The sequence below is a fragment of the Pocillopora verrucosa genome, chromosome 10, assembly GCF_036669915.1.
Source record: "Pocillopora verrucosa isolate sample1 chromosome 10, ASM3666991v2, whole genome shotgun sequence".
Classification (NCBI taxonomy): Eukaryota; Metazoa; Cnidaria; class Anthozoa; order Scleractinia; family Pocilloporidae; genus Pocillopora; species Pocillopora verrucosa.
Genome location: NC_089321.1, coordinates 16,041,645 through 16,063,210, shown reverse-complemented (window position 1 = coordinate 16,063,210; position 21,566 = coordinate 16,041,645). Strand labels below are relative to the sequence as shown.

The window sequence follows — 21,566 nt, the reverse complement described above, 5'->3', positions numbered from 1 at the left end:
ACTGGGCAATGTTTCCCGCTTTGTTCATTTTGTAAGGTGTCGTTTTAGTTTCGTAATGAATCCTCTTTTCCCAAATCAAAATTGGTACCATTTACTTGAAAAAAGTAAAAAAGGCACCGTCAGAGGAAAATATCTGGCTCAAGAACACAACACATTGACCTTGCTTAGTCTCCAACCCAGACCCTCTCTTCAAGGAGTCCAGTGTGCTAACCTTCAGGCCATCGTGCTAGCTATCTTTAAACACCAGAGATGCAAAATTGGTGTTAAAAACGAAATGAATATCTTTTAACAGATGCAACTCAACAACGTCTCCAAGGAACTTTTAGAAATTAAAGACAGTTCGTCTGTTTTGAGGAGGAGACTAGCTGAGATGATGAACAGCCTGTTGTCAGATCTGGTGAGTGTTAACGTCGACACTTCGTAAATTCGGTCTCTACTTCAGTTTTGAATTTAGCTACCTTCGGTGGGTGGACTTGTACGGAACTATGTCTCGTCTTGTGGTGTCTTCATAACAAATAAACGATTTATTTGTTTTTCTTCTTCCAGGGCGAAATTGGTAACGTTATCGGAGGAAACGCGGCTGAAATGAAGGTATTAAGATGAGCCCTGAACTACACAAGGATCAATTTTTTTTTATTATCATTTCATGGCCTTTCATCAGTTTTATGATTTGATTGGTTTTTTTTCCCTTGGGTGTCCTGCGGCGGTGAATCAGTCAGAACTGGTTACAATATCTACATGTAACCTCTTATTGCCTGTGATTCGAACAGTATGTGTACTACATTTTGTGCTATATTTTGTGTTTGATTCGATTGATTCTTTCCTTTTTAGAAACCGAATATTGATTGTAGTGGCAATTTGGACGAAGATTTTACCGTCGCCCGTCTGTATGTGAATAAGATAAAGTCGGAGGTTAAAACCCTTTCAGTGGTAAGTATTGCAATCAACTACGGTCTAGACAGATTGAATTTCCGTCCATTCTGGCAAAGGAATCTACGCTCTTACTTGAGTATGCTGTTTTGTGGCCTGCTACGTTTTTCATTAACCTTTTTTGTATTTGTTGATATGTTTTTATTTCGTCTTTATTATGTAGCGTTCTAGTAACCTAGAGATAACCGAAAGTGATTTAAAGTCGTCACTAGATGGAAAGAACAAAGAACTCAATCAATCACTGCTTCTCATATCACAGGTACACTATTATATTTAGAATCAGTGTCTTTGTCCAGCAAAATGACATCCAGCTGTAAGGAGAGTAGTAAATACTAGATCTGTAAGATGGCAAAACACACAAGACGCGATTATAAACCAAGAAGATGGAAGGATGGCTAATAATGGAAATATTTACACAGATTGCAAAGACGAACTTGAGAAATTGAAGAATACTATCCGCCAAGTAGAATTTTCCATCACCTCTGTAAATTAACGTGTAATCCTTCAGGCACTTTGCTTATATAGTCATTTTTCAATGAAGGACGAAAGTGATCCCGAATCGCTTCGGTTATGCTTTACTTCGCTCTGTGATTGGTCCACAAAACTAACGCCACTTTCTCAACCAATCGGAGGTAAAACTGAAATCAATCGCGCCTTGGTCGCTCGCGTTTTCCCGCGCTTTACATAGTTTGCCCTCTCATTGGCTCCCTGTGATTTTTGCCTATTTCTGATTGGCTGTTCCGGTAACTTCGGTAAATGTTTTACGATACTCAATCGAAAGAGTTCTATTTAATCAGTTACGTAGTGGTGATTTTTGGTTTAACAACACTCCACAGACAAGCGCTTTTCTGGAGACAAGGGACTTGTCTTTTATTTTATTTTTACCTGCCTGTTTTTTTTCTTATTCTCAGTATGAAGCTAAGATGAAAACACTCGAAGCAGACATGAAGGAGATGGAGTCGAAAAAGAGAATCCTGGAAGAAGCCGTTGATTCTCTGAACGAAGAAATAGCCAAACTAAAGGCAAAAGGTAACATACAGAATTGTTTGCTCTTAAGATGTAACCCGGAATTTTCTCTTCCAGCCACTTAAAAATGTTATTCTACATTCCTTGTGGATTAGTTAAGAGAAATTAGTGTCGCATCTAGACAACATCCTTTTGCTGATGAGATTTTCTCTTCTCATTACGTCTTTGCTGGATATTGTATTGAAATTTTGAGGAGAAGTTCCATGTAATCTCTTCGTGATGTTGAACGCATTTTTTGGTAATCGGTTACATGACCTTTACTATTCCTAAAAAGCAAATGAGTCCGTTAGCCGTAGTAGAAGGAGCCAATAGAAATAACCTTTGTGAAAAAACCTCTTTTCGTAGCTTTATCTTTTATTTCTTTCCCAATTTCTCTATTTATATATTATTTTTATCCCTCTCCTCGAAGTGATCCGCGCTTCGTTTCGACAAGTAATCTGATTGCTCTGTCCAAGAGACGTTTAATGAGGATAAGGAATACTAAAAGATATTTGGAAGTTATTCAAGTTCCATGAAAAGTAAAAGAGAAAGATATCGCTAGCAGTTTCGCCTTCCGAATTTGCTTGTTTAAGGGTTAACAATCTAGAAGGAATTGACGAATTTTTGTGGGCGTGTTGAGAACAGGAAATAAGTTGTTGTAACAAGCTGTTGGCTGATTGAGTTATTGAGCTATTTGTCCGAAGAGTCTGTTGACTCATTGAAAAAGTAAAAAAAACAAACAAACAAACAACAAAAAAACCAAAATAAAACACAAATATACGAATAAAAAAGTTCAAGGCACTTACCAAGTAACGGTTAAGAATTTTAAAGCCTCTGAAATATAATAGAGGTCCAATATACCTCACACTTGTGTGCGAACAAGCAATATGAGACTGAATGTTTTTTTTGACTGATCTATTTAAAGGTTATGATTCTCCTGCATATTTGCAGACCTTGTTTCGATACATTAAGTGCATGAATTGATGCACCACGAATAATGCATTAACGATTTTTAGCTTAATTCCCGATGATTTTCAATGAGTGGTATGAAAATTTTATTTTGTGGAACATTCGTTCGTGTATTTTTCTTGGTCCATATTCGACTGTCAGATTAACATCATTCATCTCGCACTCTGAGTGGCTGTCCCAATTACGAGTGATATGAAAGCTTATACACGTGACCAAATGCGTCTCGTGGATTGGTTCATGAAGAAATAACCGATTAGACAGTTCTCAGAATTGGCATTCCTACCATTAGATGTAAAACATCTCAGGAAATTAAACTTGTAAACAGTGGATTATATTCAGGGAAATAACTTGTCTTACGGGACATTCCTTCACACAAGTGATCGATGAAAGCTACGGCCCGTATAACATGGGAAATACATAACTTTTTTTCGGTAAGCGTATGCGCTTGAATAAGCTAATAGGGTTTTAAGTGCAACGAAGAAATATACAGGAATGGAAACGCGGTGTAAAACGACGTATCTCCGTGTTCTCTTGTTACATTTTTTGTAAATTACTTTATTATTTCCTGCGAAGTTGTGTGTCAACCTTCTTCAACAGGCTTTCGTTACCGTTTCGTGACTTGTGACAAAGCGATGGCCGGGTGACTGAATGATTTCTTACACAAATATTTCAATTGTTTTACAGCTCAGATGCACGCTCTGGCTTTGAAAGACAAAGAGGAGGAGCACGCAGGCTTGCTTCACACAGCGGGTGAAATTCAGGTATTACTCTAAAAGATTGCTGTATTAATGACATGTAATCACTCACATATCGATCTAGGCGATCTAGGAGGATTAAAGCATCAAGGAGCCAATCAGAATAAGGCTTTGTATTTTCGGCCAATCAGGTGTCTCGCCTTTTACCGCGTTCACAACCAGCACTAACATATTTCCCGTACTTTTCATAAACAAACCAATCCAGTGATTTCTTTTTGCTCTCGACCAATCGTGTAATTCATATCGCGTGCTTTTTCCCGCTTTCGGAACTGGCCGTAAGACATCTCCCTCTCCTCTTAGAAGGGTCGTTCACCAAGAACTGGCCAACCAGGCGAAACACGGCAAATGACCTGACAATACCAAAGATAAGAGAGCAGAGCTGTTCCTTTTTTTTCTTTTTTTTCTTTTTTTTCTTTTTTTTCTTTTTCTTCTATTTCTTTCTTTCTTTTTTCCTTTTTTTTCTTAAAACGCCAATAAGTTTTTTTCCCGCTCGCCCTATATACCTGAAACATTTCACACTGAAAATCACGCGACGTTTAAGAGCAACTTGTCAGCAAAAGTACTGTTGAAGTGACAAGGGCAAATTTTTGATGCATCTTGCATAGATAGAATTAGATGAATTCTGGTTGCTATTTTGGGTAATAAGCAAAGTGGTTTTTTTTTTAAGTAATCACCTTTTGTTTTCGTTTTTAACCTTAACTTTTTCTTAAACTTATTGAAATTATTTTTTAATTCGCTGCCTTAAGTATTATTTGTGAAACTTGTGCATTATGTTAAAAGGAATTCGAAGGAAAATTGTGCACACTTTTTCCCATTAATCTTCATTGAGACCTGAGAAGCTTTTAGCAGATGAGTTTATCGTGCATTATTGAGCATCTTCCGCATTTTCAAGAAATTTTCTCTGACTTTTCTCTCTGAGAATGAATGGTTTATACGTTAAAATGGGTTTATCTTGAAGTGGCTGGTAAATTTTTTTTCCCAATGAAATTTTGCCTTCGGCTAGCGATAGTTTGGCGACACGTTATAGGTAAACAATCCGGTCTTGTTAAAAACGTTGAACATGAATTCTGTGGTTTGTTTCACAAGGTGCACCAAGTTTTTTTGTAGTTCTTTTTTCTTTTTTCAAGAAAAACTGCGACGTTGTTTATGCTTTGATGTTGCTCTGTTTTTCTTTGGATTGTGTATTTTAAAGAGCGTTCAATAATCAGTATTAGTCAGCATTTGGCGATATGTCACTTAAGAATAAAAGGTTGACCCATTTGAGGGTTATGGCCTTGAATTTCTGTATTTCAACGCATTTTGAAAAATGACCTTTCAGCTAAACAATGTGCTTGATATGTCTGTTGTTTAAAAACGCCTGCACTGATGATTTGACTTGCAAATGATGTCATTTCACTCTCCTCGCAGATTTGTCAAAACACAACACGCAATTTGCCGCATTTAATGCAGAAAACTTGCGTCGATGTTAGCGCAAAAAGAGGCGCCTAGTGTTTCGTGCAAAATGTGACATAAATTCTTCGTGATCCTGCGTGGTTTCACGTGATGTTAGATCGATGACATGGGCAAACACATTCAATACTCTGGCGTTGGTTTTACAAACAAGAACTGTGGTTGGCGATTTTCCGATTGCAGTGAATCCTCAATTGATTGTGTCCTAGACTCGTTAAACAATGTTATTGACGAAGTGCTTCAGAACGCAAAGCCCAGGGTTTGTATATAAAATAAATTTGTATGTCGTTTCTTTTTTGTGCGAGGCGACAGTGAAAGTTGGGTTATACCCGAGCTTTCAAGTCGCACAACTGAAACAATGTATGTGAGCCATTAAAGGGCAATTGGATGCCACAATTCTCTTTGTGTATAACAGAAAAATTGCATCACGGCAGATTTTAGCCGTTTAAGGTCTTGTTTTGAATTATTGATGTCAGTGGTTTTAGAAGTTACAGTGAAAAATCTAATTTTGATCACTCACGAACAGAAAGTTTCTCAAATTTGAATATTTCTTGTCGAGCATTTTGTTTTCAATTTGCGTTTTTTTTTTTTTAAAACAAACGCACATTTGGTTTTTTTCTTCAGAAAAAAAAAGATGTTATCGTTTTCCTTCTTTTTTCTTCTTCCAAAACATAGTTCTAAAAGATTTGTTTTCGTTTTTGAACAATCCACTGTTTGGATTTCAATTTGGTAGTCAGTTCGGAGAGAAGTAGTTAATTAGCCCGACTAGATTTTAATGAAAATACTTGATGATAAGTTTATTTTGAAACCTCGATTGGGATTGGAAGATTAAGTCGTTAACATTCAGTATTTGTGGGTTTTCAAGTGTTCTCGCAGAAACCTTTCTCTGCATAACAGTTTTTGTATCTACTTTCTACACACGCCCAGAAAGTGATTTGTAAGTAAACGTTACGGTGGCTGTGATGATTTGGCACATTCTCGATTTGTTATGAGCCGATTGATTTAGTTCCTATTGCCTAATAACTTTTTATCGTGCTCATGTGGCTGATCTTTAAAGAAAAATCTTTTTGTTTTGTATTTGATTGTGTTTTTCAAATCGTAATCTCTAACCTGGTCGGCGGGTTTTTGACAGAGTGATTCATTGGTTTATAAATAGTCTCTACTGAAAATTTTATAAACAAAGACAGATTACTAGAAGTTTCTCGGTTAAAATATAATCTAAAATTTGTGACGATTCTGGAAATTATTTTGTCTTCGTTGAGGTTTCCAATGTGGGGAAGGACCTTCCAATTCCGTTAATCCTAGCAGGTGGTAAATATTAATACAACCCGGAATTAAAGTATTGTTGCCTCACACGCGATTTAGACTCGCAACGGTTTCAAAATGTGGTGCTGCCGAAGGAAAGGGTTGAAGCCTTGGCGGATCCTTAAACGGTGTTATTGGGTCTAGAGAAGAATTATTGCTGAAGATTAGAATTGATTTAAACTGATAATAGGTCACGTAACTTCTGTTCTGTCGGTATGCAGAGCTCCAATGTAGGTTCTTCGTGATTTTTGAATTTTTTTTCCCCGTGCAAACTGCTTTACACTTCAAGGATTTTGTCAGTTATTTGTATTCTTGCTTTTTCTTTTTCAAATTCAAGAAACAAATATCATTGAGCACAATATTTCGACATTAACACTACATCGCGCTTCAATATGTCACGTAAAATTTATATTACAACACTAGCGTTACATGGCTGTAGAAGACCCTCTTGCATTTACAAATGAGCGAGTGGTGCCAAACATTACCTACTCTACATGTATTGCAGTATTTTTCTGCTTTCATAAAGTTTTAACAAATAGACCTTGCTCGACACTTACATTATTTACAGCGTACAGTACTACCTGAAGTCAGTTTTCTACGCTTCATTTTTAAAGTCTTAGTTTAATTTCGGAGAATTCATTTCTAGTGTGTAAGTTATCACAGATCGATGAGCTGGGGAATTTCCTGAGTTTAAAGCGCTCGGTGCTTATCGTTTTTTTTTTTTTTTTTTTTTTTAATGAAATAAATGTGAGACAGCTAGTGTCCTGATTTGTCAAAAACCTGTCCTTTAATTGCACAGGTAAACCCATAGAGAATTAAACTTTGTGTTATAAAAGCAATAGATCGTAATTTCTATTGGTTTACCGGCGTAATAACCCACCTGGGATGCTGGGAGAACACGAAAGGAGTTTGTAAAACACGAGCCGGTCAGTAAACGATAGAAAGTGCGGTCTGTTTTTGTATAGTTCTTTCTAGTTTAAAGATATAGTGGTGTTTGTGTCTCGTTGCAGTCTGCACTGGAGAAGCAAATGATTAGTCATCGAGAGGCACACCAGAAACAGTTGTCGACTCTCAGAGATGAGATTGAATTACAGCAGGCTACTATTGCATCAATCAAGGAGTAAGTTTGTTAAATGACAACTTACGATAAGAAGTTCGTTCGATTGTAATTCCACAAGCGTGTTCCAGGCGTTCAGAGAATAAAACGAGGCGCGATACTAAACGGCACAATAGTAGCGGAGGAGTGGAAAAACGAGGGAGACTTGAGTCGAGTCGCACAGCCCGACCCAAACCTCCTCGCTTTTTCGCTCCGCTGCTACCATCGCGCCGTTTATTATATCACTTCGTTTTACCAACTGAACGCCTGAAACAAGCTATAATCCGACTCAAGATGTGTGAAGTTCAAGGTGAACTCCTCAAAGCCAATCAGAGACGGCCACCCTCGCTTACTACTATGCTACGCTTTCAGCCAATCATATTTAAGAATTGACCGGCTGCTTTTGTATTTTCCGGTCATTTCATGTAACGATCGGCGATGGCACTGATTTCTGTAAAGGAATCCCAGCTTGTCATTAGAAAATGAAGTAGATGTATAATATGAACTGAGTAGGCTGTTGAAAGGGTGGCTTGTTGCAAAGCAAGTGTTTGCCCATGTTGCCTTTATCAGGGATTCAAGGGCCTGTTTCTCTCCCCCCCACCCCCCCTGGAAAATTTGTGATTTGAAACTCTCGGAGACGTTTATTTCTAGCATTCTGGGACATGTTTGAGTAACTTAAATTGGCCAGGCATTGATTGAAGAATCAATCCAAAAAGACGTTTCCTGTCCTTGATCTCAATTCACAAGATTCGTCGCCTATCGGTTTCTAAGATAACCTTGCCATCTATTTATTGGTTCGTTTCTTTTGGTTTTGTTTTTGAAGTGAACATATAAGAAGTGGTTGAATTTACTTGTTGAGTTTGCGGTCACTTTTTTGGTTGATGTCCTGTTACCATGGCAAATTCTGACGTGTATTTCATATATACCCCATGAAACCTCTCTGAGACCCACTACTGATGCTTCCACCGTTATCTAACGATCAAACCTTTGCTTTTTTTCTCAGGACCAATCAGAAGCAAGGTTTGGAGAGAGATCACCTTATGGTCAGTACTTCATGACTGTATGAATCGCTCTGTCCTGAATTACCATGTTTGGTTATTTCTACTATTCATCGAAAATTTATGGACTTTGTGATGCACTTTAACTTTGCTACCATTGTTGTCGCTGATGTTCATATTTTTTTAAACTTCAGCTTGAAAATGAAGCGCTGAAACGAGAACTTGAGGAGAAATCTAGCCGATTGGCCGAAATGAGGTGAGTATTTGAAACGAGGTGTATTTTTGTAAGTCCGAGGAATACTTTAGATGATTACCTGTTGAAAACTGAAACCTCCTTATTAGATATACTCGTAAAGTAATTTATTTCACGAGAAAGCTCAAAATTTTCCATCTTTCTTATTCTATCTAGTCTCAAAAATATTTTGACACTGTTGATCCTAGTGGTACGCAGGACGCATGCCACAAATGAACCCATTAGTGTCCTACGTAGCTCATCATAAATTTTCCTGGCAGTCCAGAAGCAACTCTCAATATCGTGATGTACTTTCTTTGAGAGTTTTTTTAATGTGAAGTTTTGTTCCTCAGCATCCAAGCAGAGAAAAGAGAACAGGCCAAGAAAGACCTCAAAGGACTTGAGGAGACTGTGGTATGTGCATTCATGAAGACAAGGCATGCGTAATATGTTATGCAGGGGTTTCGATAAAAGCTGGTGACTGCTGGTCTACTACCGCTTAAAAGACCTCTTATCTCCGTCTGTTTAGCCTACGAGCAGGCTCTTGTGTTTGGTTTTTGCCTTTAAGCCCTTTTCCGGGCACAACCGCCTAGTACACGATTGGCCGCGGCTTATGGAAAAAGTTATTGAAACCCCTGATTAGTAATCTGTACTACGATCTTTTCATTGTATTTTCTGACACACAGCCATTACTAAGTCATTACTTATCGCAAGTCACTACTTGCAAGGTAACGACGAAAGTACCTCGGGGTTCACATGGGTCATGAAAAACTTGGAACTAATTGAATTGAATAAAGCAATTCCCAAAACAACTAATCTAGAAATATCTTGAATGATTGTTTTCATTTAAAAGTATATATGGCAGTTGCATTCTTGATTATAAGTCGTAGTAATTGAGGCTGGTACTAAACCTCTTATGGCGAAGGATGATTCTTGGTGGAGAAAATGGAGTCGGGCAGCTTGTCCTTCTCTACACTAACGCCACTTAAAAATTACGACCCTTATACTCAAAGTGGTCTTTTCTTAACATGGTTTAGCAACGTTGTCATTCGTAATCTGTGGAAGGATCTTAACTACAAATACCACGACAGTGGTCTAATGCAGACACTCATGTTAACTAAATAAATATTGCTTTCAGCACAAAGAGTTGGCGACGCTGTATCGACTGCGGCAGTTATTCGTCAAAGATTTGCAGGCCCGATTAAAAGTGGTAAGTTATTTCAATCAAAGAAAGTTATGCACATGATCCAAGTAACATGTACCCTCGGAGAATATCCCAGTTTCCTGAGGCACAAGCGACAAGGAGCATTTCTGACCCCACCCACCCATCTCCCTCCCTCCCTTCCCCCCCCCCCCCCTTTCCGACACAATCTGTCACGTCAGCCTACGACATATCGTCATCTCATTTCAGTGCTGTTCATGCCGTGCGCGTGTCAAACACGTGAATCTGTAGATCTTTTATTCGTTGACTAACTCATTGCTAATTCCTCTTTCCCAGACCAACTCGGATACTGACTCAGAGGAAGAAGGAGGAAGCCAAGCACAAAAACAGAAGATTGCTTTTTTAGAGAATAATTTGGACCAGCTAACGAAGGTCCATAAACAAGTGAGTACTGCTGCCTTTCGTTTGAAACATAAATTCTCTTTATTACATCGCTGTATGTTGTCTTCAACACGTTGTGAGAGTATGGTATTTCATCTCGTTCCTGTTGGTGATTTGCTGTTTTGGCCGAAAGCTGCGTAAAGTATATTTTGAAATTGTGAGCAAGTTTCCCACAAAGGTCCTTTTTGCACGGCATTCACAACGTCTGAATCAGTTAAAGCTTTACTGATACGGAGAAATTTCCTTTGAAAAATCCACTTTGCCAAAAAAATTCTTGGCCGCGGACAGCAACAAAAAAAGGATGTCGAAGACACTTGTAAAGGGTAACTTACTGAATTGGAGTTTTCCCTAAGCCCGTTTTAATTTCTTGTACGTGTCCCAGCAAGTTATTTACACCTGTAAAAGTTTTCGTGGACAAGCCTTCCTCTGAGAGATCTCGCGAAAAAAACTAGTGTGTCAGTTTTTGGTTTAGAGGACTAATGAAGGAGACTTCGACGACAAAGTTATCATCTACCTAACAAATGGATTCCATGGTGCGGTGCGTCTGTTCAGTGGTAGATCACATATGACGTCAAAGTGTTTTAAGAGTAAAAAATAGTGGCACACGAGACCTAGCTCTGATATTCATTACACGTTCTAGCGTCTCGTAATGTGATACGGGCAAGCCCACGGCAACATGGAGTCTATTTGTTTCATAGAACGGTTATCTATGCGTCTCTCCTCTGATAGATCGTAAGTTAGAAGCAATTCATGTGCCTGCGTGATTCATCTAATTGCAGAAACTGCGGTAGACAACCTCTTAAGCGCAAATACGGGCATGTTATGTGGTTTCAGTGGCAGAGTTCAATGTGTTTTTCCTTTTCATTTTTTTCAAGTTAGTCATCAGAGATAAGTTACTTTGTTTTCATCAACTGAGTTGATAATGTAAATTTGCCACTGTAAGAAGATTTTATAGCTAACGTTTCGAGCGTCAGCCCTTCGTCAGAGCCCACCAACAGAGCCTTCGAGAGATAGATTTGGTGTCTCAAGCCGTGGATGAGACTCAAAAGTGATTCAAATCAATGACCCTTACAGGCGACTAGCTTGTAATTTCGCCTTCAAATATCGCCCCTGAATCACACGACAATAAAGGAAATGCGGAGCCTTACGCAAAGAAGCTCTTGATTATGAAACAAATTCTCCTTGTCAACACCTCAAGAGATCGATAGAAAATAGTACGGAGAATATGCATACTGATTTTAGGGTTCAAGTTTCAAGCAAGTCAAAGTACACAGCTTGTATTGATTCTGTTAAATTGTTCTAAATTTCCGCGAAATTCTTTTCAATAGCCGCAAATGTCGAGTCAGTTTGAGTCGCCAGTACGTACTTGTAGATATCATATTGCACTTACACTAAGTAGATAAGCGCAAAGGTTTCATGGATCATAACCGTCTTTGTTTGTGGCTCAGAGTTGTTGCAATTGTTAATTCCTAAATTTTTTATTCCAAACAGCGGAAAGCCTTACAGAGAGTGAAGATGTTAAAGCAACAGATCGAGTTTCTTTCCTATGCTTGTTAGAATCGATCAGTTCTGGAGATTTTGATATATTCGATACGTCATTTGAAAGGCAGGGACTTCCCGTCGTCCTTTTCTTGGAAATTTGGGCATTACTTTTACAATCAAAATTATTTGTGTATTGAAATTGTCTAAAATGTCGGGTTACCGATTTCCTAAGGGGTTTTGGAGGGATTAAAAATGGAATTAAAAAGAACGGGGGAGAAAATTAATAACAATTCGATAACAAGAGGTACTTTATTTCGCCACAAGGAAGCATTTAAAACTAATTTATTTCTAACTTTACCAGAAACAAGGTAAATTAGTCCTTCAAATTTTCACGATATTTGTCGGGATTTGAATATTTTTATTATTCAATTCTGTGAACTGAAAGGCTACTGTTGGGTTTATTAATTTAACTATTTGCGACGTGATGTTTAGTGAAACGAGACAACATTAATAAGTACGCTTGTTCGAGGTCAATATAATTTATCCTCTGATGTGTAATCTTTACAGATCGTCCGTCAATGTAATTACATGCGTCTGCCTTCACTATCGTTTTATTAAGTCTTTTATTTGGAAATTTCATTTGTTGTCATACTTATTGTAAAGGGACATCGTATTTAAAAAAGAAGCCTGTTGAAATTCGGTCAATTTTTTTTTACTTGGGCCATGTCGTGTCGATAAGAATTTTTCGAAATATTTAACACTAAGTAAGTACTTTGATATAGATCATGTATTAAAAAGAAGGGAAATTTTCAATAAAAATGAAAAGAATGCTATCGTTTTCTTTTGGAAACTTCATCACCGCTAAGCATTGGCAAAAAAGACAGCTTCGAAGAATAAAATTTGAAAATCTTTAGCGAGGACGCATACCCCATAGAAATAGCCGCTGAACAAAGTGTTCTTAACATGTAAGTTTCTGGGAAGTCATACATAATGAGAGTGTATAGACCTTTTGCAATTTAACTTGATTGCGGTGTTGAATTTTGCTGCGTTTCCCCTTCTTCTACAAACGTAAATTTCAACCCACGAAAAGGTGCGTATTAACTCTATCTTCAATTTTCTGAGCCATTACACGAAGACAATCTGTTCAGTTATCATAAAGGTGTTCTGCAACTTTCGCTCGAAACGAGTTGAACATTTTGAAACAAGAACTGCCATGGTTCGCTTTTATATAGATTCAATATTGGTCGCATACCTTGTAGAGATGTTGGCGATAATATTGCGCTAATATGTGTCTGATTTTCTTATATAGGCCCGAGTGAATCATAATTAAACAGAGTTAGAAGCTGTTTTATCTGATTGGGATATTCTGGGTTAGTTTATACCACGTAAGTAATTAATGTCTCTTGTCATTAACAGCTCGTTAGAGATAATGCTGACCTGAGGTGTGAATTACCCAAACTGGAGAAGCGCCTGCGAGCAACACAAGAGCGGGTGAAGTCATTAGAGCAGGCTCTCAAAGAGGCCAAGGAAGGTGCGCAGAGGGACCGGGCACGATACCAGAAGGAGGTGGAGAGAATCCGGGAATCTATGAGACAGAAGCAGGCCGCTGTGCGGAAAGGCGCCCAGGGACATATTGGTAAGAGTTAGAATAAAGAAAATCTCCTGCGCTTGAACAATTTATTGATAAATTCTGGAGGACAAGGAACTTCTCGATGGAATTTTAAAGATGAAAACAAATATGGAACTGTATTGGTTTTGCTTCAGTTTGCTATGTGAGCGCAAAACTAAAACCAATCCTACTTTATCACGCGCGTTTTCCTGTGTTTGCGGTGGGCCATATGCATTTACGTGACGTTCTCTTTGATTCATTGTGACATTCCCTTTTTTCCTGATTGGCCTTGGTGATAATTTTGGTTTTGGTTACAGAAAAACTCAATTCAAAATTTCTCTGTTTAGTGAACTCAAGAATCGTGGACGAGAAAGGGAATTGGGAAATGCGATTTAAATGAGCGAAAAATTATAAACACGTGAGCTTTGAAAATTTAGTTTTCATGGTAACTCCATTGTGAAGTATTGTCTAACGTTGTGTTTTACCACTACGCTTTCCTTATTGGTTACCTTGGATACCTTGGATATCTAGGTTATCTAGGTTACCTTGGTTACTTTGGGTACCTTGGATACCTTGGATACCTTGGTTACCTTGGATACTTTGGTTACCCTGGATACCTTGGATACCTTGGTTACCTTGGATACCTTGGTTACCTTGGATACTTTGGTTACCTTAGATACCTTGGTTACCTTGTTTGTTCGTATAAATCTTTTAGCGCTCGATTAAAAATGCTTCAATTTGATTGAACAAATAGACTCCATGTTGCCGTGTGTCTGCATTAATAAATTAATTGTTAGGAATCCGAAACAACCGACTTTGGAATCACGTGACCTTTCTCGTGTTTTAGCTGGTTTCCTATCTTCGTTTCGATCTGGATCCATTGTTCTCAGCGGAAGTCGTGAAAAGAAAACCAGTTGTATTTCAATGAATACAGCTAAATTAAAAGTGTTACATCAATCGCTCCAGTCAACACTTGACTTTAAATGTTTCTCATTTTTTCGTTTTCAGCCAAACCAATCCGTCCTGGGCAGCAGCCATCCTCACCCAGTGTTCGTCCCGGCAGTACCTCGGGAATTGGAAGTGCCTTACTAGGAATGACTCGTTTGGCTGGTGGAGCAGTCATGGGTTCTAACGTTCCCAATAGCCCAAGTACACCGAGTTTACCCAGCTCACCCAACGGTGCTGCCATAGTGACTCCTGTAATTCGTGGCGGGAAAGGCTCAGAACCAATCGTGGCGTACAGCAAGAGGATACGAAACGCAGTGAGCACGGAGTCACTCAATCGGCCTCTCCCCCAGGGAAGCCCGAGGTAAGTCATTTTACGCCTCAGCGATTGGCTATTAGGAATTGGAATCAACCGGCTTTGGAATCACGTGACCTTTCTTGCGTTTTAGCTGGTTTCCTATCTTTGTTTCGATTTGAAAGTTCCAATTGTTCTCAGCGAATGTCGTGAAAAAAAAAACCGGTTGTATCACAGCTTAAGTTTTTAGGGCTGGTCGTTCGAAGGGCTTTTGACGCCAATTTGAACTTTTTGTATAGAGTTTTGATCTCCCTTGTATATAAGTGTCTGAGAAACGAAGAAAGCAAACTGCAAAAGCTCATGTGACCCATTCTACCCAAATCATGTGTATATAACCCGGCACCAGAGAGAGAGAACATGATGTTCCAAGGCAGACCGATGTAAAAGTCAAATTAAAATTTTGAAAATTCCTGGTTGAAGTTTGATATGAAGAGTGTATTTGAATGATATTTGGAATAGCTGTTGGCGAAGCTTTTATCATGGAATGGAACTGGTCAGGTTACATAGTTTTAGATTTTTCCGCCGGGATATACCAGACAATAGAGGCGGGACATTTATGTGTTTAACATGTATGTACCTGCTCCTTCCTGCTGCGGTTTTGAAAACATTTTAATATTGCCTGTGCATGCTTAAGAGGTGAAATAGAGCGAAAACGTTTCTTTTGTTCTTGAGGAGTTGAGGGTAGTTTTTGTTTAGTGGCCTTATTGCCAAGAGCTACATTCTAGTATTAGAATTGTAAGTGTAATCTCCATTTATCTAGTCACATCAAGTGTGAAATTTCACTTCTTAGATCAGATTATAAATAATACATTTTCGAACGAGTTTAACGCTTCGAGATGGCCGTGTTTGAAATACATCTTCTCCTCGTTTTTTGCTTTGCTTTTGGGACTATACGCTTTGTACAGCCTGCCACAATACCTGGTGCCATGATAAACATTGAGCAGGATAAGTTATCGGCACACACAGAACTTTTAGTGGGTCTCAAACAGGCTGTACGGCTGGAGAACGCGCGAGAGCCTAAACCACCTTTCAAGTTCGTTTATCTTCCGTACACACTCTTTGCGGCTAGTCAGATCGTCGAAGGAACAATGTACCGTGCGAATGTGAACCTTGCACCATCGAAATGTCCAAACAATTTGAATGAAACGAGGGAAGGTATAGAGGCGTGCGGAGTGGATTTTCTGAAACCGGATATTCTAAAGCAAGAAAAACATTGTATGTTTGAGATATGGTCACGTCCCTGGCTTGCGGGAAAGGAACGTGTGCTGATTCGGAAAGCGGAGTGTAAACCGACCGCGACAAAACAAACGCAGCCTTGTCGCTTTCGTGTGACAATGAAGTTTACTTTCAATCCGTTGTGTAACTTACAGCCGAAAGGTTGATCAACGAATCTAACATGGTGTGCTTAGCTAGAGATAGTGAAATGCGAAGTTAAGAACACACTTTAGTTTAATCTCAAAAAGTGTTTCACGAAACCCTGTGTCTTCGAATATTTGAAGTCTGAAGAACTGAATGTAAACCTTTCACACTCGAATATCAGTATGCATTATCTCCTTGGTGTTCTCTATACTTTTCCTATGGTTCTGTTCAGGAGAATTTGTTTAACGATCAAAGGGTTCCTTAGTTGGTGATCATTTCTTTTATTCTCATGACCTTAACGTTTGTTGTAGAGATGATACTGTAAGGTCAAATCGCATGCTTTAAGCCTTTGAGAAACTTGAGTGGCGTCGACAGGCGAGCAAAAGGGTTGCCAAACATTAAACATGAAGTTGATTAAAGCATTTTTCTTTTTATTCGCACGGTTTTATCAAATCTCAGGCGTCTAAATCTTTTTTTTTTTTTTAATCGCACGATCTAGGTAAAACGTTACCATCTTTGTTACTCTATCTATTTATATGTACATTACCAAATACATACATACATCAGCCCTGCAGGATGCGCGTTTCTGTACCCGCGGGAAGATTTCAGACTAGTCGGGGAGTGGGTTGGCGGAGACTGGCACTAGTGATCTCTAAAATGTTGTTGCAATGAATCACTTGGCCTCGGCCATTGTCCATAATCATGAGGAGTTAGCGTGATAAGATTCAAGTTCCTCGACAGTTCATTGACGTTAATAGTTGTTTCAATTTCATTATTCCTCTAGGGTTCCTGGTAAATTTTTTTGTTTAATTCAAATGAGAAAACGAAAGATTTTGTAATTTGTTTTTCCATTTTGCTAAACTAAAAACTGCTTTCCACTGTTTCTTTCAGTTTAAATGGCGCCCATTCCTCGCCAGATTACGAAAGAAGGCGCGGCTCAGCAGCTTCAGCTGGGGCGGTCACTCATTCTTCTAGTGCGCACATGCGCGCTGCAGCTAGCGTGGATCGGCTTAACATGATGGGCGAGGGAAATTCAGGAAGAAAACTGCCCTCGATGCCGGACTCTATGCAAAGGTCACCGTTGAAGATTTCAGGCCGGGAAGGAGAAATAGCAGCTTTAAAAAGAACCAACCGACGGTCTGCTTCTTCTCAGAACTTAGTCAACAGTGCAGATGGTAAGCTGTTGTTTTTCTTTCGAAGTCACGAGTTACCGAGGTAGAACTGTAAAGTTATGGTAATACTGTCATTGGGTTTGCCTGTTAGGAATGACAGGCAAATTACAGAGGTGTTAATGAATTATTAGCCCTCTTTTTGATGCCTAGAATTTCTGGAAATTACATTTGCGAGCTTTTAGGTTTTAAACATTCTTCTGGGGGAGCATACCACTAGAATTCTCCCAAACGGGAGGGAGACTCACAGCCGGGTAAATCCGGGTATTACACCATCGGCAGCCGTCTCACGAAAACGTTTTTGAAATCCCGGGACTGTAGAACGCCTCGGCCGCATATTCCGGTTTCCTGAGCGTGAACTGACCGGGGAGATGATAGTATTCCCCCAGTTCCAAAGATGTTTTCTCTCTTCTGTACTCCCCGCCGCACTCCTCAAAGCTTATCGACAAGAGTTTTGCGAGGGTTCGCCGTTCCCAAGAAGGATGTCTTTGTTAGAAGTGTTAGGGAAATTTGTCTGGGATTCGTTTAGAGAGAGTATGTGCTGTTAATACAATCTTCAGGAATCGTTATCGTCAAGGAATGGTTCTGATTGTAAGAATGATCAAATCAAACTCAACTACTCCTTAACACTTTAACTCACAGAAGCGATTAATATGTAATACTGCTTATAATATGAATACATTCTCTGGAGTCCAGGTAACGGAAATACTCAAAATTATCAGGATGATGTTTGCTACGTTGATCTAACACCAGATTGTCAAGGCCAATTCACAAGGCAACGTGTAACAGCCAGGGGAGAGAATTAACAATCAGATCTTGGGAGGTAAAGGGTCAAGTGTCGCGCATTTACACAGCGTCTAATCACATCTTTTTTTTTCTTTTGATCCATTTAGGTAGTCCTTGGGAGATGAGAAAACAATCGGCTTCCTAAGTTCGGTGAACTTGCCCCAGGACAGGGCAAGTAGCGTAACGACTGTGAATCATTTTTCGTCTATTGCTTTACGCGTGACTTATGGCTCACGACTGCCGCCGAATCGAAAGTGTCACTTAAGCTCAGGTGTTGCAGAAGTGATACAGTTGCATTGTAAATTTCTTGACGCAGACTGAAGATAGCGGTGAGAAGGACAAATTTTACAGAAAGGAGGAAACAATTGTGGGATAAGAAAATTATGGACAATCTTATGTTTCCATTTGGATTCTCTAACGCGGAAAGACTCCTTGTAATTCCTCCGTGGCAATTTCTATACTCATATTCAAGAATATTGGACAAATGTCTTTCATCTGTGGGGATACACAGATTGGGGGGGGGGGGGGAAGGGGAGGGGAGGGCACTTTGTGAGCCACGCCCTGAATATGAGTATAGCTTTCTTGATTGTAGGCAAGGGATAGAAGAGCGTATATCCCTGGGTTAACAGTATGTCCCTGGGATTACAAATGTATATGAGTTTCTTACATTCACGGGTTTACGTTTACTTAGGAGTCGTCGGTACGGTTGAGGGAAATTTGGGTTGGGAAAGTTAAAGGCATGCAAAATAGTTTTTAAAACAAAATGAAGCCTTATTTTGTGTACGTTTTAGTCATATTTAAACACCCATTGGTTTTAATGGAGCGAGATTTATAGTAGCGAACCGATGTAGTTTCGAATACTTTCAACTCACATATTTTAATTTCGTCAATTGTATATAATTTTATTCAATCTTATTTTATTTTCCTGAGGGTTGAGCAATCCAATTTTTACTCTCGTCTGAATTTAGGCGATTGTCTTTTATTCTTAATTTTTACTGGGTTGCTCCTTATTTACGATTGAAAGGGAAACAAAGCACCGTCGTCTATAAGAAGGAAAATTGTTCAAGGCAACATTTTTCACCCGAAACCCAACTTTGGTGGTAAGGTACGACATTTGTTCCCACGTTTTCAATTCAGGTTTCGATGCATTGAAAATGTGACACAAGCTTCGTGATATGACTACGGGAAATTCTCGTATTTGACGAAGATTTTACGAAACTGGTGTTCTCTGATAAAAGTACATGTTAAGCAACTTGTACGCTCTCCTACTTCTTAGTTCAAGTTAGTTTATTTTTTATTTGAAAAATACTGTTTTGCCCACCAATGCTTACGTTTGGAACAAGGCCACTTAGATTTGAAAAGATGTCAATCTTTTGTTACTCATTTTAGGCTTTTTGTAATCAGCAAAAAACTGTGGAAGCACTGAAGTTTTTAAGCCCAAATTTTGTTTCAACTGGGGCAAATTTTGTTTACTGCTTAGTCCTTGTACAGTTTTTTCTTTTCAGTCGCTCATGCCAAGAACTGTTACATTTCTAACTTGCGAAGCTTCTCCGAGAATTTGCCGTAGACGTCCGAATCCTGTACGGAATCTAACGGGATAGCAATGCTTGAGGAATTCAAATCAGATAATTCTTACCGGTTTAGTTTTACGTATGAGTTAATGGGAAATGGTTTTTATTTCCATCGTGGAATGTTTTACCGGGCTTTAGGAAGACGCAAACGAAAACAAGTCTATGAATTTAATTGTTTTCAAAAATCTATTTTTGGTTGTCTGAAAAAGTGACCGTCGGTTTAGACGCGAGGTCGGGAATTTGCATGTAAAATGGGCTTTCCACTTGAGATTTTCTTCTTGAGTTATCCATTTTATTTAGGACAATTGTCGCGTCAGAATAATTCTTAAGGAAGGATGAATAAAAACCGATTCAAATAGTTCAGCCCTTGTCAATTTGTCCGTTGTTTGCCCACTGCTCTGCGGCTTAAAGCGGGAAACGCTGTGCGCGGTGCTTGATGGTTCGAATGCAAAAGGCTTATAACACCACTCGTTTTGCGCTCTAAGTAAGGAGGGAGGCCTGGGTTGAGCTAGTGTCCCGGTCAATGAAGTGATTTAGCAACAGGATGTGAAGACTGAGTTAAGGAAAAAGCTTGTTAACTACAATTTTAAATTTTTGTATGTGGGTGTGTTTGTGATTTTGTCTTTTTTCAATGGGAATAAGACACTCAAAAGTGGTGTCTGTAGCCTTTCGGTGCAAGTGTAAAATTTATAGCTAAGCCGTACCAAACAGTTTCCGGCAAAGAAGCACTGCCACAACTGGCCTATGGGTAATTGATATTGAAGAGAGGAAGGTTGATTTCTGCGCGAGAGAATAGTTGTTGAAGCCCTTTGTAGTCAAGGAATGGAGCGAGGAAGCGTTTAATGATACTTGTTCAGGATAGTGAAAAGCAGTACAGTAGAAACCGACTGTGGAAGATCGCTACCAACACAAGCGGGCAATGCATTGTAGTAGACGATGACCGAACAATCAAAGTATTTGACAACAGTAGGTAATTTAGTGTTAACAACTGGGTTGAAAACGTAAATTAGCTACCGTAAAGGGTAAAAAAGCTGACGTTTCGAGCGTTAGCCCTTCGTCAGAGCGATTAGAGGAATTGTGGGTTGTGTGTGGATTTATATGTAGAAAGTGGAGCTACGCCATTGGTGGGAATATGGTGACGAGAAAACAGGAATAAATTAGTTGAATGAAAAGCGCTCGTTGATTCCGTGGGGATTAAGGGTGCAGATTTGGAATGTAAATTTTTGTTCTAGTGTTTTACTAAACAGCTTTTAGTACTACATGGCGTGGCCATGGGTACTAAAATGGGACCCAGCTACGCCAATCTTTTTGTAGGTTTTATCGAACATCAACTTTTTAGCCAATACCACGGCCCAAAACCTCAACTCTACGGCCGCTACATTGACGATTGCATCGGCGCTACCTCCTCTACCAAAGAGGAGCTCACTCAATTTATAACCGCCGTCAATTCCTTTCATCCGGCTCTTAAATATACCTGGGAAATTTCCGACACTTCTTTGGCTTTTCTAGACATCAAAATTTCAATTGAAGGCAACGGCTTATGTACTAGTGTTTACTACAAACCTACAGATTCACATAGTTACTTGCTGTATTCATCCTCACATCCATCACACGTCAAGAACTCCATACCTTTTTCACAGTTTCTCAGACTTCGTCGTTTATGTAGTGACGACTCTGATTTTTCCGAAAAATCTGAGGCAATGTGCCAGTTGTTCGATAAACGCGGCTATCCTGTTTCTGTCGTTCAAGCGGGCTACCACCGTGCCCAACAAATCGATCGACAGGCAGCACTACAAACGGCCGAGAAGGAGAACACTGACTGCATTCCATTTACTCTTACATTTCACCCTCACAACCACGCAGTTAAATCTATAATTCTTAAAAATTTTAAATTACTCCAAAACGATTCAGAGACTGGCACTATCTTTTCGCAACCCCCACTTATTTC

The 21,566-nt window shown here is 39.2% G+C and overlaps 2 protein-coding genes across 3 annotated transcripts in view; both read left to right on the top strand.

Moving 5' to 3' along the window:
• The window catches only part of LOC131785453 (kinesin heavy chain), a 31,673-nt gene extending 13,109 nt beyond the window's left edge, over window positions 1–18,564 (top strand). The window contains exons 15-30 of one of the 2 annotated variants that reach the window (XM_059102339.2): window positions 293–397; window positions 547–591; window positions 832–930; window positions 1,094–1,189; window positions 1,842–1,959; window positions 3,589–3,665; window positions 7,424–7,533; window positions 8,513–8,552; window positions 8,702–8,763; window positions 9,093–9,153; window positions 9,878–9,949; window positions 10,238–10,345; window positions 13,241–13,460; window positions 14,442–14,742; window positions 16,984–17,267; window positions 18,155–18,564. In XM_059102339.2, coding sequence (XP_058958322.1) covers window positions 293–397; window positions 547–591; window positions 832–930; window positions 1,094–1,189; window positions 1,842–1,959; window positions 3,589–3,665; window positions 7,424–7,533; window positions 8,513–8,552; window positions 8,702–8,763; window positions 9,093–9,153; window positions 9,878–9,949; window positions 10,238–10,345; window positions 13,241–13,460; window positions 14,442–14,742; window positions 16,984–17,267; window positions 18,155–18,192 — 1,836 coding nt within the window. In that variant the 3' untranslated portion in view covers window positions 18,193–18,564. Of the gene's footprint in view, window positions 1–292; window positions 398–546; window positions 592–831; window positions 931–1,093; window positions 1,190–1,841; window positions 1,960–3,588; window positions 3,666–7,423; window positions 7,534–8,512; window positions 8,553–8,701; window positions 8,764–9,092; window positions 9,154–9,877; window positions 9,950–10,237; window positions 10,346–11,833; window positions 12,654–13,240; window positions 13,461–14,441; window positions 14,743–16,983; window positions 17,268–18,154 lie in introns of those variants that run through there. The other variant, XM_059102347.2, reaches the window with a different exon arrangement.
• On the top strand, window positions 15,499–16,526 carry LOC131785468 (uncharacterized). The gene has a single exon (XM_059102358.2). It carries the CDS (start codon window positions 15,570–15,572, stop codon window positions 16,113–16,115), a length of 546 nt encoding a protein of 181 aa, XP_058958341.2. The 5' UTR covers window positions 15,499–15,569; the 3' UTR covers window positions 16,116–16,526.
• Window positions 18,565–21,566: the final 3,002 nt, after the last annotated feature.